The sequence below is a fragment of the Oncorhynchus keta genome, chromosome 18, assembly GCF_023373465.1.
Source record: "Oncorhynchus keta strain PuntledgeMale-10-30-2019 chromosome 18, Oket_V2, whole genome shotgun sequence".
NCBI lineage: Eukaryota > Metazoa > Chordata > Actinopteri > Salmoniformes > Salmonidae > Oncorhynchus > Oncorhynchus keta.
The window spans coordinates 14,071,792-14,087,493 of record NC_068438.1 but is presented as its reverse complement, the minus strand read 5'-3'; the positions used below and the strand labels follow the sequence as shown (position 1 = coordinate 14,087,493).

Here is a 15,702-nt window from a genome sequence, read left to right as displayed (position 1 = left end):
GAGGAACAGAAACAGAGAGGAAGAGAGGAACAGAAACAGAGAGGAAGAGAGGAACAGAAACAGAGAGGAAGAGAGGAACAGAAATAGAGAGGAAGAGTGGAACAGAAACAGAGAGGAAGAGAGGAACAGAAACAGAGAGGAAGAGAGGAACAGAAACAGAGAGGAAGAGATGAACAGAAACAGAGAGGAACAGAAACAGAGAGGAAGAGAGGAACAGAAACAGAGAGGAAGAGAGGAACAGAAACAGAGAGGAAGAGAGGAACAGAAACAGAGAGGAAGAGTGGAACAGAAACAGAGAGGAACAGAAACAGAGAGGAAGAGAGGAACAGAAACACAGAGGAAGAGAGGAACAGAAATAGAGAGGAAGAGTGGAACAGAAACAGAGAGGAAGACAGGAACAGAAACAGAGAGGAAGAGAGGAACAGAAACAGAGAGGAAGAGAGGAACAGAAACAGAGAGGAAGAGAGGAACAGAAACAGAGAGGAAGAGAGGAACAGAAACAGAGAGGAAGAGAGGAACAGAAACAGAGAGGAAGAGAGGAACAGAAACAGAGAGGAAGAGAGGAACAGAAACAGAGAGGAAGAGTGGAACAGAAACAGAGAGGAACAGAAACAGAGAGGAAGAGAGGAACAGAAACAGAGAGGAAGAGAGGAACAGAAACAGAGAGGAAGAGAGGAACAGAAACAGAGAGGAAGAGAGGAACAGAAACAGAGAGGAAGAGTGGAACAGAAACAGAGAGGAACAGAAACAGAGAGGAAGAGTGGAACAGAAACAGAGAGGAACAGAAACAGAGAGGAAGAGAGGAACAGAAACAGAGAGGAAGAGAGGAACAGAAACAGAGAGGAAGAGTGGAACAGAAACAGAGAGGAACAGAAACAGAGAGGAAGAGTGGAACAGAAACAGAGAGGAACAGAAACAGAGAGGAAGAGAGGAACAGAAACAGAGAGGAAGAGAGGAACAGAAACAGAGAGGAAGAGAGGAAGAAGGATAGAAATAGAGGGAAAAAGAGAGTGAGGGAGAAAGGGAGAGGGATGAAAGAGAAAGGCAGAGGGAGGGAGACAGGGAAAGTGGGGGAGAAAGAAGAGAAAGAGAGAGAGGGAAGGAGAGAGGGGGACAGAGGGGGGAGAAATGGAGATAAATATTTAGAAGAGGAGAAAAAGGAGAGGGGCAGAAAGAGGCTGTCAAAGTTAATGAAGACAGAATGCAGGAGCTTGCAAAAAGGGCTCCACTGAGAGTAGAGGATGATACCTGCTCCCAATACACAACCAGCACTGTCTTATCAATGCAACGCAACACTAAAAAACACACACCAAAATGATTAATGAAAATGTTTTCTCTATTCTTCCACCAGCTCTCTTTACTGTTTTTCATCTCACCCCAAGCCGTCTCACTCTCTCTCTCTTCTTCTCCCTCCACTAAACCTTCCGATCACACCTGATATAGACACAGTATGTAAGAGTGAGGGTGGCTTCCTGTCTCTACCGTGTTATTGTGAAGTGAGTTCACTCAGACTGCCAGTGGGGCTGGTTAATGGTTAACCAGTGCTCCTGGTTCATGTGATTATGCTGAGCTGTCATCACCATTCCACAGCGACTTGTGAATTAGCAGAACCCCTAACCTAACCCTCTCCTCATCTGTCTTCCCATCCTTCAGTCTGTAATGACCTTGCTCCTCAACACCACAACAACTTACAGACAGACAGACAGACAGACAGACAGACAGACAGACAGACAGACAGACAGACAGACAGACAGACAGAGCGGAAATGTTTTGTATGCTTTGAATTTGTCAACAGTTTGTGGATTTGTATTTATATTTTTCACATTTTGCATATTTCTCTCTCTTCTCTTTCTCTTAGTTCAGCAGTGTTTCAACTCTTGAGCAAAGGAATGCCGTATTGAGACACAGAGCGGTTTGAGAAGTGTACTGAGGAACTCAATGTTGCTTGAGGCCAAATCCAGCATTGGTTTAACACAGTTTCTTAGGAGCAGTGAGTGTAAGATACCAACTTGTCACTCTCTATATTTCACACACACATACACACACAAACACACATATTTAAAATACTTTATTTTAATCCACAACTCACATTACATTTGAAAAAGTATTCAAACATGTCAAAGTTCTTTGACACAGAAAGCACCTTCTTTTCCAAACAGCTAGGCTGCCCATAACAGATGAAACAGAGGAATACCTAGCCGATTGCTTTGCTTAAGTCTTAGCCTGCAATCTGGAGTCCACGTAGGCCTACTGTAAGCCTATGTATGTGGCTGAGAATGTCAGTGGTACTAACTTGCACCTATATCCGAGGCTTCCCAAGAGTGATATGAGGGGCTGGTATTTAATGGCAAGAACGGGTAACTGATAAGTTAGAGAAGTTACTACGTTTTAGGGTATAAGTACTCAGGGGGGAAGTACCTTTTAGGGAATAGTGCCTGTAATCCAGTACAGAAGTTGGGATGGAAGAGTCCATTAAACAGTCTCAGAAGGAGACATAAGACTTTAAAGAGCTAGTGTAACCTGAACGGTATACTTAAGCTAACTTTCTTCAAGGAAAGAAGGAGAAGACAATGAGAGCACAACTCAAGGAAGGGACACAACCCCAAGGAGCAGTCCAAGGAACCACCCAACTCAGAGGAGAGGAAGAGAGCAACAAGTAAGGGCAAACAGCAGTTTTGTTCTCCTCCATGAGACCTAACCAGAGCCAAGGATCAAAGACTCTGCCCACAGACTGAGTATAACACTCACATATTCAGATATCTTGAGGTCTTTTCTTATCTTTCACTCTATTCACTCCCTTTTTCTATGATCATTCGCATTATGTCTGTAAATGTTTTGATTAGTGTAGTTAACTGTTGATGGTATAAAATAATTGTGTTTCTCCAATTGATTCTCAAATAATTCATACATTCACAAAAATCAGTTATTACTATTGTTCTGATTTTTGTCTGATATAGTTAGTTCTCAAATAATTCATAAGGCAGGTCTTCTTAGAATAAAATTTTTGTCCAATACTGGACAAGTGTCCCATTTTAATAATTTCATAGTAATAAGTGTGCACACTACTCTACACTCCTCTATAAATCCAGATGGAGGGAGTCTCCAGCTAGCTCCCTAATTGTCAGACACATCGAAAAATTTGACTGTCGACAGGTGCTTAATGTTTTGTTGTTCCCATAGAACAGTTTTACCTCCAATTTGCTTCATTTAAATACTGCAGGCCACAAGATGGCAGTAGCTTGTTTGGCTTGTGCCTGCTGTAGCCAATGTAAGCTAACTAAGCTAACTAGCAAGATGTGCTGTTGTTGCTAGGTAGAATTTGTATAAAGCCCTTGTTGATACTAACCAAATGGCCACAACTAGATAACCAGCGTAGCTAGCAACATTATCACAATGGATTCATTTTTGAATGAAGCAGCTGCCTGTTAGCTTTCGAGAATTTGTGGAGTAGCTAGCTAGCTAACCCATCAAGCTAACATTAGCCAGCAAGCAAAATGGCCCTGGCAGTATGGGATAACGGAGATTTCAGAAAATGATTTATTCTTCATCTTGCTAGACAGCAAGCTTGGGAAAGCATTTAGTGGTGTGTGCATTGTGCTGCACTTACCACCCCATTCATTTCATATGAAGTGTGTGTGACTGCCTGACTCAATTTGCAAGCTAACGTTAGCTAGCTACCTAATGAGCAGGTGCATATTATCAAACTGAACCTAACAAAGAAATCCTTCTTCAAGCACAAAACTCCTTGTAAAATATGTATGCCACTTCTGTTGGCTCCCCCACACGGAGGTTTGTGCTCTCTGATTGTCTTTAAGCCAAGTTTTTGGCCAATGACGAGCATTGCAATTCTACATGTGGAGACAGCAGGTTCGTCTGTAAACAGGTTGGTACACAGCAGGGAAGTGTTTTGTTCTAGCAAGAGAAGGAACGTCCTCCTACTGTGCTAAGTACCTATCGGCAGTCAGATGTCTTGGTGTGTCTGTACCATAACTGTTGTGTTGTCACTGTTGAGTATGTTCAATAGATGGTTGAGTCTGGTAGCAGTGTAAATCTATTCAACATTCTGGACACCCAAGCCCCCCTCTTTTCAGCTTAGAAACACACACACGTGCATGCATGCTCACACACAATATAGGCACTGAACCAGGGGCTAATTTCAATTCACCCTCATGCCTCCCAGCATGCATTGTGTCACTGCGCTCTGATGCCCACTTGTTACTTGACATGACTTGACCTGTCATCATCACATGTCCTGAATGACTGAGTACACATTCTCCCTTCTTTCATATCTATTTCACTCCGTCTTTTCCCACTTTGCTCCCTCTCTTTCTCTCAGTGTATCTCTCTCTCTCTTAGTTTATGTCCCCCTCTTCCCATCATTCTCTTTACCTTTTAACCCTCTACCCACCTGTTTTTATCAAAAAATACATTTGTAAAAATAAACTGATTTTTGTTTTGTTTTTGGGTAACCTGTTTTGCATGTTATTTTGGCATTAATATGGGACACATCAGTTTGCAAACCATGTAAAAAAATAATAATAATAATACTTGAGTCAATAAAGCTGCATACAAACATGGTCCCTTTTTTGCTTTCTTGAGTAAGGCAGCTCCAAAATGCAGGTGTTTCAGCCTACTGCAGCTCAGTGCTTTCTGTGGTGGTGGGGCGGCCAGTGGAAAATACGGAGCCTAGGTGTTGGTAGTGTTCTCTAGTTGCACCGTGATTGGCTCAGTGTTCTGTCACTCACGGGGACACCATGTACCACCAAATCTATGGGTAAAAATCAAGCCCCTTGGGTGCTGCCCTAGAGCTACATTAGAAATAACCGTTCAAGGTGGCTCAAGGTTATTGGCTGCAGACAAAATGATATCAAATAATGTTTTATCTACAGTAGCATTGATTGGACTGATCATGTCAACATCATACTTTCAAAATCTCAACCTAGCAGTCATCATCATGAATCAAGTCGACAATCTACTGGCAAATCTTTTTTAATCCTTGTCATATGAAGATAAATAATGAATAGAAATTATAGATAAAACATATCGGTGCTTATCGGTCATTGGACATAAACATTACACAACAAGTTGGAAATCGCAAATTCAACATTGCGTGGTTTGGAAGGAATCAGTGGCTAACTGCAAGCATTGCAAAGCAATCACAAGCCCGCTATTCAGCGTAGTGGGTGTGTGTGGTCCCAAATCTGGGTTTAAGGGCCTCTTTTACAAGCTTAAAATTATAAGCATTCAACTTTGGCCATGCTGTCAATCCAGCATGATTTCTGCCACGCTCAAAACAACTGTTAACTTGGACCTGGGAAATGTGACTTCAGTGAGTTCAAGACAACTTGGAACTCGGGGAATAAACGAGCTCTGACTGGGAAAACACGTTTTGAACGGTCATCCAACTCGGAATTGTAACTCGGGAACTCAGGATTCTTTCTAGAGCTCCGACCTGAAGATCACCGACGTCATCATGATTCAAGCTTTTATTTTCGAGTTCCCAGTTGTCTTGAAAGCACCATCAATCCAGAGAATGCCAGACTTACTAAGTGTATGTTGTGTAGTACGCTGTTAGTAGCCCATGTGCCTCACCCAAATAATTTAGTCTATTTTCCCTTCCTAATTTTGCCTACTGTTCTGACTTGGTGGTGCATATGTAGTGCACATGTAGCCTATAACCTGTTGTAGAGAAATGTAATCAATTAATATTGTAAGAGCTTTCATTGTATGCTTATATGCCCCCTTTACAGAACGAGCCCAAGTAACAATCCAGAGTAGAGAGTAAAAATTTGCGTGAGCATGTGTCAAAATGTAGAATATAAATACATGGTGTGTATAGACAGTATATCATTTGAAAAGAAAATGGTATGTACAGTAGTAGCTATATTAGGATTAGCTTGGTCGAGAATACTGTATTATCATACACAGTGATATAACAGTACATAAACAGAATAATAATAATAATAATAATAATAATAATATGAGGTGACCAGCATTCAATGACTATATAGATGTGGCATTAGTCTCAAGGTGCAGGGCAGAGTACCAGGTATGTAGTCGGCTAGTGATGGCTGGTCAACAGTCTGATGGCCTGGAGATAGATGCTGTTTTTCAGTCTCTCGGTCCCGGCTTTTATGCACCTGTACCATCTCTGTCTGCTAGATGGTAGCAGAGTGAACAGATCACAGCTTCGTTGGCTGAAGTCCTTGATGATCGTCTTGGCTTTTCTTTGACACCAGTGCAGTAAGGGGGGCACGCAGCTTGCCCTCTGTGATACTTCGGACTGACTACACCACCGTCTGGAGAGCCATACGGTTGAGGGCGGTGCAGTTGCCGTACCAAGCTGTGATGCAGCCTGACAGAATGGTGCATCTGTAGAAGTTTGTGAGGGTCTTGGGGGCCATGTCGGATTTATTCAGCTGCCTGAGGTTGTAGAGGCGCTGTTGTACCTTCTTCACCACGGTGTCGGTGTGGCGAGACCATTTCAGGTCCTCTGTGATGTGCACGCCAAGGAAATTTAAGGTTTTGACCCTCTCCACTGTGCCTTCATCCCCATGTGGATGATGGCACACTCCCTCTTCTGCCTCCTGTAGTCCACAATCAGCTCCTTAGCCAGGGCATTAACCTCCTCCCTGTAGGCTGTCTCGTCATTGTTGGTAATCAGGCCTGACCCTGTCATGTCATCAGCAGTTGGAGTCGTGTGTAGCCACACATTCATGAGTGAACAGGGAGTACAGGAGGGGGCTGAGCACACACCCTTGGGGGGCCCCACTATTGAGGATCAGCGTGGTGGCAGTGTTGTTGCCTACCCTCACCACCTAGATGGAAGTGTTATGGTTCCAGACGTTCTAGACGACCAATTCTTATTGCTTTTAGCCGTACCCTTATTCTTCTCCTCCTATGTTCCTCTGGCGATGTAGAGGTGAATCCAGGCCCTGCAGTGCCTAGCTCCACTCCTATTCCCCAGGCCCTCTCTTTTGATGACTTCTGTAACCGTAATAGCCTTGGTTTCATGCATGTTAACATTAGAAGCCTCCTCCCTAAGTTTGTTCTATTCACTGCTTTAGCACACTCTGCCAACCCGGATGTTCTAGCTGTGTCTGAATCCTGGCTTAGGAAGACCACCAAAAATTCTGAAATTTTTATTCCAAATTGTGTGGTCCTTCTGTAGCACAGTTGGTAGAGCATGGCGCTTGTAACACCAGGGTAGTGGGTTCGATTCCCGGGACCACCCATACGTAGAATGTATGCACACATGACTGTAAGTCGCTTTGGATAAAAGCGTCTGCTAAATGGCATATATATTAATTACAACATTTTCAGACAAGATGGAACTGCCAAAGGGTCGGTGTTGCAATCTACTGCAAAGATAGCCTGCAGAGTTCTGTCCTACTATCCAGGTCTGTACCCAAACAATTTGAACTTCTACTTTTAAAAATCCACCTCTCTAAAAACAAGTCTCTCACCGTTGCCGCCTGCTATAGACCACCCTCTGCCCCCAGCTGTGCTCTGGACACCATATGTGAACTGATTGCCCCCCATCTATCTTCAGAGCTCGTGCTGCTAGGCGACCTGAACTGGAACATGCTTAACACCCCAGCCATCCTACAATCTTAACTTGATGCCCTCAATCTCACTCAAATTATCAATGAACCTACCAGGTACCCCCCCAAAGCCTTAAACACAGGCACCCTCATAGATATCATCCTAACCAACTTCCCCTCTAAATACACCTCTGCTGTCTTCAACCAAGATCTCAGCGATCACTGCCTCATTGCCTGCATCCGTAATGGGTCAGCGGTCAAACGACCTCCACTCATCACTGTAAAACGCTCCCTGAAACACTTCAGCGAGCAGGCCTTTCTAATCGACCTGGCCGGGGTATCCTGGAAGGATATTGATCTCATCCCGTCAGTAGAGGATGCCTGGATATTTTTTTAAATGCCTTCCTAACCATCTTAAATAAACATGCCCCATTCAAGAAATTTAGAACCAGGAACAGATATAGCCCTTGGTTCTCCCCAGACCTGACTGCCCTTAACCAACACAAAAACATCCTATGGCGTTCTGCATTAGCATCGAACAGCCCCATGATATGCAGCTGTTCAGGGAAGCTAGAAACCGTTATACACAGGCAGTTAGAAAAGCCAAGGCTAGCTTTTTCAAGCAGAAATTTGCTTCCTGCAACACTAACTCAAAAAAGTTCTGGGACACTGTAAAGTCCATGGAGAATAAGAACACCTCCTCCCAGCTGCCCACTGCACTGAAGATAGGAAACACTGTCACCACTGATAAATCCACCATAATTGAGAATTTCAATAAGCATTTTTCTACGGCTGGCCATGCTTTCCACCTGGCTACTCCTACCCCGTTCAACAGCACTGCACCCCCAACAGCAACTCGCCCAAGCCTTCCCCATTTCTCCTTCTCTCAAATCCATTCAGCTGATATTCTGAAAGAGCTGAAAAATCTGGACCCCTACAAATCAGCCGGGCTAGACAATCTGGACCCTTTCTTTCTAAAATTATCTGCCGAAATTGTTGCCACCCCTATTACTAGCCTGTTCAACCTCTCTTTCGTGTCGTCTGAGATTCCCAAAGATTGGAAAGCAGCTGCGGTCATCCCCCTCTTCAAAGGGGGGGACACTCTTGACCCAAACTGCTACCCTTGTAAAACTGACCATCCTACCAATCCTCGACTTTGGCGATGTTATTTACAAAATAACCTCCAACACCCTACTCAACAAATTGGATGCAGTCTATCACAGTGCAATCCGTTTTGTCACCAAAGCCCCATATACTACCCACCATTGCGACGTGTACGCTCTCGTTGGCTGGCCCTCGCTTCATACTCGTCGCCAAACCCACTGGCTCCATGTCATCTACAAGACCCTGCTAGGTAAAGTCCCCCCTTATCTCAGCTCGCTGGTCACCATAGCATCTCCCACCTGTAGCACACGCTCCAGCAGGTATATCTCTCTCGTCACTACCAAAACCAATTCTTCCAGTTCTTCCTTCCAGTTCTCTGCTGCCAATGACTGGAACGAACTACAAAAATCTCTGAAACTGGAAACACGAGCTTTAAGCACCAACTGTCAGAGCATCTTACAGATTACTGCACCTGTACATAGCCCACTTATAATTTAGCCCAAACAACTACCTTTTTCCCAACTGTATTTAATTAATTAATTTATTTTGCTCCTTTGCACCCCATTATTTTTATTTCTACTTTGCACATTCTTCCATTGCAAAACTACCATTCCAGTGTTTTACTTGCTATGCGTCTGTCTGCCTGTGTGTGCGTGTGTGTGTGTAATACAGGCTGGAAGAGCAAGGCAAAGGGCTGGTTATGGGAGTGTGGTCTGGTGCGTGAGAGCAGCTGTTGATGCACACAGTGGAGACGACGAGGGCCAATAAGGGATCAGTTGATGAGAAAGTTGGATGATGCTCTTTACACTCCGGGTGGCAGGTATTGGAGAGAAAAGGAGAGGACAGTCGAGTAGAAAGAAGAGGGAGAACATCTGCAACTAAGATAATCGCTGTTACCAGGAAAACCTTTTCTCTGTGTTTGTATATCAGCTCCCTTAAGAGAGCGACTGAAAGGAATCAGTGGTTGGATTGGATCTCAAACCAAAGACAATTTGTTAAGCGAGACCTCTCCTCCTCGGTATCCATCAGAAAGGTTGTGACCCCATCTCTGTGTTGGAGGAAGCCTTAATAAAGTAATCACTGTGTGCCGTGACCTCATTAATATGTGTCTTATTACTTGGTCATTGTGCATGGCAACCTCATTACACGTGTGGTGGCTTCTTCATCGTGCACAGTGACTGTTTGCATCTGAATGATAGGCTGAGGAACTGTATGTCTAATGAGTTTAATCGTTGTACTGTGCCATTGCTATGCACTTAAACTTTGACCAACTTTATGCCATTTTACAGACTCTTTTTATCTAAACAAATTACAGTCATGCGTGCACACAATTTTACATATGGGCGGTAACAGGAATCAAACCCACTTTCCTGGCATGACAAGCACCATACTCTACTAGCTGAGCTAGGCTTTAGGCTATGTTTACCATGGAAATACTGTGGATTGCTATGATCCCTTATTGATGAAGGGGAGGAGACAGTATAGATGAAGGGGAGGAGACAGGTTAATTAAAGAAGGATTTTTAAGCCTTGAGACAAATGAGACATGGATTGTGTACGTGTGCCATTTAGAGTTTGAATGGGCAAGACAAAATATTGAAGTGCCTTTGAACGGGGTATGGCAGTAGGTGCCAGGCACACTGGTTGAAATGTGTCAAGAACTGCAATACTGCTGGTTTTTCCACGCTCAACAGTTTCCCATGTGTATCAAGAATGGTCCACTACTAAAAGGACATCAAGCCAACTTGACACAACTGTGGGAAGCATTGGAGTCAATACTTGTATGCATCCCTGTGGAACGCTTTTGACATCTTGTAGAGTCCAGGCCCCGACGAATTGAGGCTGTTTTGAGGGCAAATATTCTCAATATTAGGAAGGTGTTCCTAATGTAGTGTAAACTCAGTGTATGTGGATGTAAATTGTTTCCAAATTAAAAGTCACACGAGTAATGTGTGTGTTATTACCCACCCTGCAGTAGTATGTTGGGGCTGGTGGGTGATTCACAGGGCATAATAACAGGGCAACATATAGCAGACTAAAATGCTCTAGCCATGAGGCACACACATACACACACACACATACACACACTGGATTGAGAGAGGACTTGGCTCATGTCAATGTGTGAGAAAGCTAGACGTGGTCAGGCGTGTAAGAGAGCTGGGCTGATATAAGATGGTGTGTGTGTGTGTGTGTGTGTGTGTGTGTGTGTGTGTGTGTGTGTGTGTGTGTGTGTGTGTGTGTGTGTGTGTGTGTGTGTGTGTGTGTGTTGTAGATGACGATGTACTGCTGTCTTCTCACTTCCCAAGTTCCTATACCCATAATGTCACAGCAAAACACCTGCCATATGACACAAGGGAAAACCACTGTGCTGTGGTAGAGAGGTGAAGGCAGCTCCATCTGTTGCCTTCATCTATAGCAGTCGCTCTGTGTGTTCATGAGCATGTGTGTGTCTGTGTGTGTGTCTGTGAAATATAGATGTACACAAACACTATCATCCACCATTCAATTGTATTTTATATTTACATTTTAATATGTTCCTTTGCAGACAGAAGGCAGCCCACCAGAAGATAGAGGAGAGTAAGGAGGACAAGAACTAAGAGATGCTATCGTCACTCTTCACTGTGCTCAGAAACTTCACTGAGAGGTAAGGGAAACACTCTAGGCCATCTTTGTGATCTGCTCAACTGTGTTGGGGTGGATGACAGTCTGCACTGTGGGATTCACTGGATTTGAAATGTTCCAAAGTATCCAGAACACAACCTTTAAGGTAAACAGCTTAGAAAGTTGTGGGTGGTGTTCAGTAGGCCAACTTCCCCACCGCACCACATGGTGGAGTACTTTCTAGGTCCACCAATGGCAACAACATCGCTCTCCGGGCTAGATTCAGTCAGATCCAGCGTTAAACGGCCATAGTTGAGACCTGCATAGCTGATGTTTTGGCGGTGTCGGAGGTGGAACTGTGTTGGAGCTGTCAAATCGGCAACTGCTCTTGATCATCTCGTGATCATTGTCCTATAAGCCACACCCGTCCCAGTCACGTTATAAGTTCAGAACAAGAAAGTGTAGGCTATATGGAAATAATGACAGTCAAATTGAAAATCAAGGCTTCAGAGGATTTATCTCAGTGCCACTCCGTGCAGCCAATGGCAATGTCAGCTTAAGTATCATGCCGGGAGCCATTGTGGATTTGACCATTTTAACGCAGTTCTACCATCAAAACATCAGCTGCGCGGATTTCTGCTAAAGCAGATTTGATTGAACCGGGCCCTAAATTGCCTCCATTCATCATGGACTAGGCAAGGCTACTTCAGGGAGGGAGGGAGAGAGGGAGGGAGGAAGCAAATGAGGGAGGAATGGAGGGAGGGAGGTAGCGAGGGAGAGAGTGAGAGAGAGCCAGAGAGAGAGAGAGAGATGAAAATGATAAGGCCAGTACTTCTCTGTGCTGAGGCAGAGGTCATAAAATGCTAATGGCTGCTGTACCTGCTGACTGAGCACACAACTCCCTAGACCCAGACCCAGACCCAGACCCAGACCCAGACCTAGACCAAGACAAAGACAGGACTAAGGCTGTTGAGGAGGAGGAAGGAAGAATGTAGTTGTTGTGGGCAGGTGTAAGCGGCACTGACGATGGCACTGATGCCAGTCTGTTCTGGATTATTGGGTGATGGGATGTGAGTATATCTCACAACCTTAGGGAAACAGGAGAAGCACACCAGACAGATGTGGTGATGATACTGTTGGCTAACCCACCACGGGGAAAGGGTCATATCCAGAGATATCTTGATTTGACTCGAAAATATACAGATATCACATGGTCATTTCCTTTTTTCCCAATATCGACTCATTCAATAACCGATTTTGGAGGTCAAACACAGGTTACTGAGTTATTTTACATTATTTGTGTTAATGACAAACCCCTGCTATTTGATGAGTATGTGATGTCTGGTCATTTCTGCTGTCATTATGTGCCCTATGAGCTTAACCAATGATGGTGTAAAGGTCCCTTTCTCCCTGATTGTGATATGTGTGATTTATGAGCCGCTTCATGTCTGACAGGAAACATTAGCATCAATGTTTGTAGCGTGAGATCCAAGGGAACTGGTACCAACTGCAGCGCCCTGTCCCTGCACCCCCAGCTGTGTGGAGGGAGGGGGGTTGTGCATGAGAGGAGCCAGGGGAGAGGGCTGCCTGATGGGATAGGCACGTGGGGTGTTTGGGGGGAGAGGGGCCTCGTTAGAAGGGGCCAGGGGGGGTTGTGTTTTAATTTTCAACACTACATAAAGAGAGACCTAAGACAACAACATAGCAAGGCAGCAACACATGACAACACAGCATGGTAGCAACACAACATAACAACAACATGGTACCAACACAACACGGTAGCAGCACAAAACATGGTACAAACATTATTGGGCACAGACAACAGCACAATGGGCAAGAAGGTAGAGACAATAATACATCACACAAAGCAGCCACAACTGTCAGTAAGAGAGTCCACGATTGAGTCTTTGAATGAAGAGATTGAGATAAAACTGTCCAGTTTGAGTGCAGGTGTGTAATCAGTGTGCTGGGGGCGTGATGGGGGATGGTTGCAGTAATTAGGAGGAAATGTGACTGGCTGCACTGGGCTCCCGCTCAGCACCAGCTGTAAGTCAGAGATTGTCCTCTCTATCTCTATTTCTTATCTCTCTTTTACTCTCTCCTCTCTTTCTTTCCTTCTCTATCTCTCTCTCTCGATTTCGCCTTCTCTCTCTCTGTCTGTGTCTTTCAGTCTCACTCCTTTGTCCTCTGCCTTTCATCCTCTACTCACCAGGGAACTGAAACCGTAAGGTTTTATTTTTAAATCTGTCTAGACTGTCATTGATTGAGGTTGTAATGTCTTGTAAAGTTATATGGGGTTTACATGTCGGGTAATGGGATGAGTGTGTCTGTGTATAGGTACTAACACTGGCGCTTCGCTTTGGTCCATCTCTGGTTTAGTGTTCCTCTGAACTAGGCTCATATCGCAGTTGATGCTTAGATGCTTGGACACACACACACACACACACACACACACACACACACACACACACACACACACACACACACACACACACACACACATGTGCGCGTGCACAAGCACACACACACACAAGTGCGCGTGCACAAACACACACACACGCACACGCACACACACACACACACACACACACACACACACACACACACACACACACTCTGTAGCTCAGTTGGTAGAGCATGGCGCTTGTAACGCCAGGGTAGTGGGTTCGATCCCCGGGACCACCCATACGTAGAATGTATGCACACATGACTGTAAGTCGCTTTGGATAAAAGCGTCTGCTAAATGGCATATATATTATTATATATATATATATTACACACACACACACACACACACACACACACACACACACACACACACACGTCCTGCCCCCATCCCTCCACATACACACTCTCACTAGCAGATTCTTAATAGTTTTGATCTGATAAAGGACAGTCCATATCTCTATTGAAGGAGACAGTTAACGTTGACTGACTTGCACAGACAACAGGACGCCTGCGGAGCCCTGGCTCTGGCCATCTGCTCCTGGCACACAGCACACTGTCACACTGTTTACAGTTTTTTTCAATTGCTAACATGCATTGGTCAAAACTGAAGTCACATTATCAGTCAGCAAAACAGAAGTGTATGTGGAGCAAACTGTGAATAATTTTTCATTGCTTTCACACAAAATGCATTCAATGACCACATTCTCCCAAATCCATGAAATCTTTACTCATTCATACTCCACCACCTGCGAAACTATATATTTGCAGCACATGTTTTCAAATGCTAACACACTGTTTCTAAAACTGTTAAAACACATTCAAAACAGAAGGATGGCAAATGTTGTGCATTTCTACAGTAACCAGATTGAAACATATAGAAAATCTCAGCAGGATATTTAATCATTCCGAACACAGCTGATAGCAATTTCAGCTGAAAGCCTACCCAAGTGTCCTGTTTTTAGTCTCGTTACCAAACAGACAAAAGAGGACATGCTTCGGAATGATTTAGTTTGGAAACATGGATCAAGGAAGACAGGTTGGTGGGGAAAGAAGAGTGTCAGGGAGACTGCGTGGAGGACAAAGGAGAGGAAGACCAAGAGCAGTGGTCTCTGATGAGATAAGGGCCACAATTATTGACCATGTTGTAAACTATGGTCTCTCTTTGAGAGAGGACGGTTTAAGGGTGCAACCAAATCTGCAGCGTTCAACAGTTGCATCAATAGTACGAATGTGCATCCTTCAATGATAATTGAACTACATATTACAGTACAATACAGTATGTTCACATTTTTACATGTACTGACATTTTGAAATATTTTGATTTTTTGTGTGTTTTTCAGTAGGATCCAAAGGTTGCCTCCCACAGGAGGGAGAGACAGAATATTATCAGATGTGCAGGAAATTGCCATTGTTGACATGGTAATTGGCAACAATGCAATAAAACTGCGGGAAATTTGGGACAGAGTGCTGGCAATAAAACTGCGGGAAATTTGGGACAGAGTGCTGGCAGACAATATCACTATTGGGAATGTGAATACGGTCAGCACAACGACAATTGCCAGAGAAACATAAAATAAGAGTCCTAGAGAGTCCTAGAGAAACATTAAATAAGAGTCCTTGAGAAACATAAAATAAGAGTCCTAGAGAAACATAAAATAAGAGTCCTAGAGTTCTAGAGAGTCATAGAGAAACATAAAATAAGAGTCCTAGACAGTCCTAGAGAAATATAAAATAAGAGTCCTAGAGAGTCCTAGAGAAACATAAAATAAGAGTCCTAGAGAGTCCTAGAGAGTCCTAGAGAGTCCTAGAGAAACATAAAATAAGAGTCCTAGAGAGTCCTAGAGAAACATAAAATAAGAGTCCTAGAGAAACATAAAATAAGAGTCCTAGAGAGTCCTAGAGAAACATAAAATAAGAGTCCTAGAGAAACATAAAATAAGAGTCCTAGAGAGTCCTAGAGAAACATCAAATAAGAGTCCTAGAGAAACATAAAATAAGAGTCCTAG

The 15,702-nt window shown here is 43.9% G+C and overlaps 1 protein-coding gene across 3 annotated transcripts in view; it reads left to right on the top strand.

Moving 5' to 3' along the window:
* Positions 1-15,702, top strand: part of LOC118371320 (A-kinase anchor protein SPHKAP-like) — a 169,213-nt gene that overhangs the window by 82,189 nt on the left and 71,322 nt on the right. For 2 of the 3 annotated variants that reach the window (XM_052467434.1, XM_052467437.1), the window contains exon 2: positions 11,193-11,291. In XM_052467434.1, coding sequence (XP_052323394.1) covers positions 11,248-11,291 — 44 coding nt within the window. In that variant the 5' untranslated portion in view covers positions 11,193-11,247. Of the gene's footprint in view, positions 1-2,553; positions 2,657-11,192; positions 11,292-15,702 lie in introns of those variants that run through there. The other variant, XM_052467435.1, reaches the window with a different exon arrangement.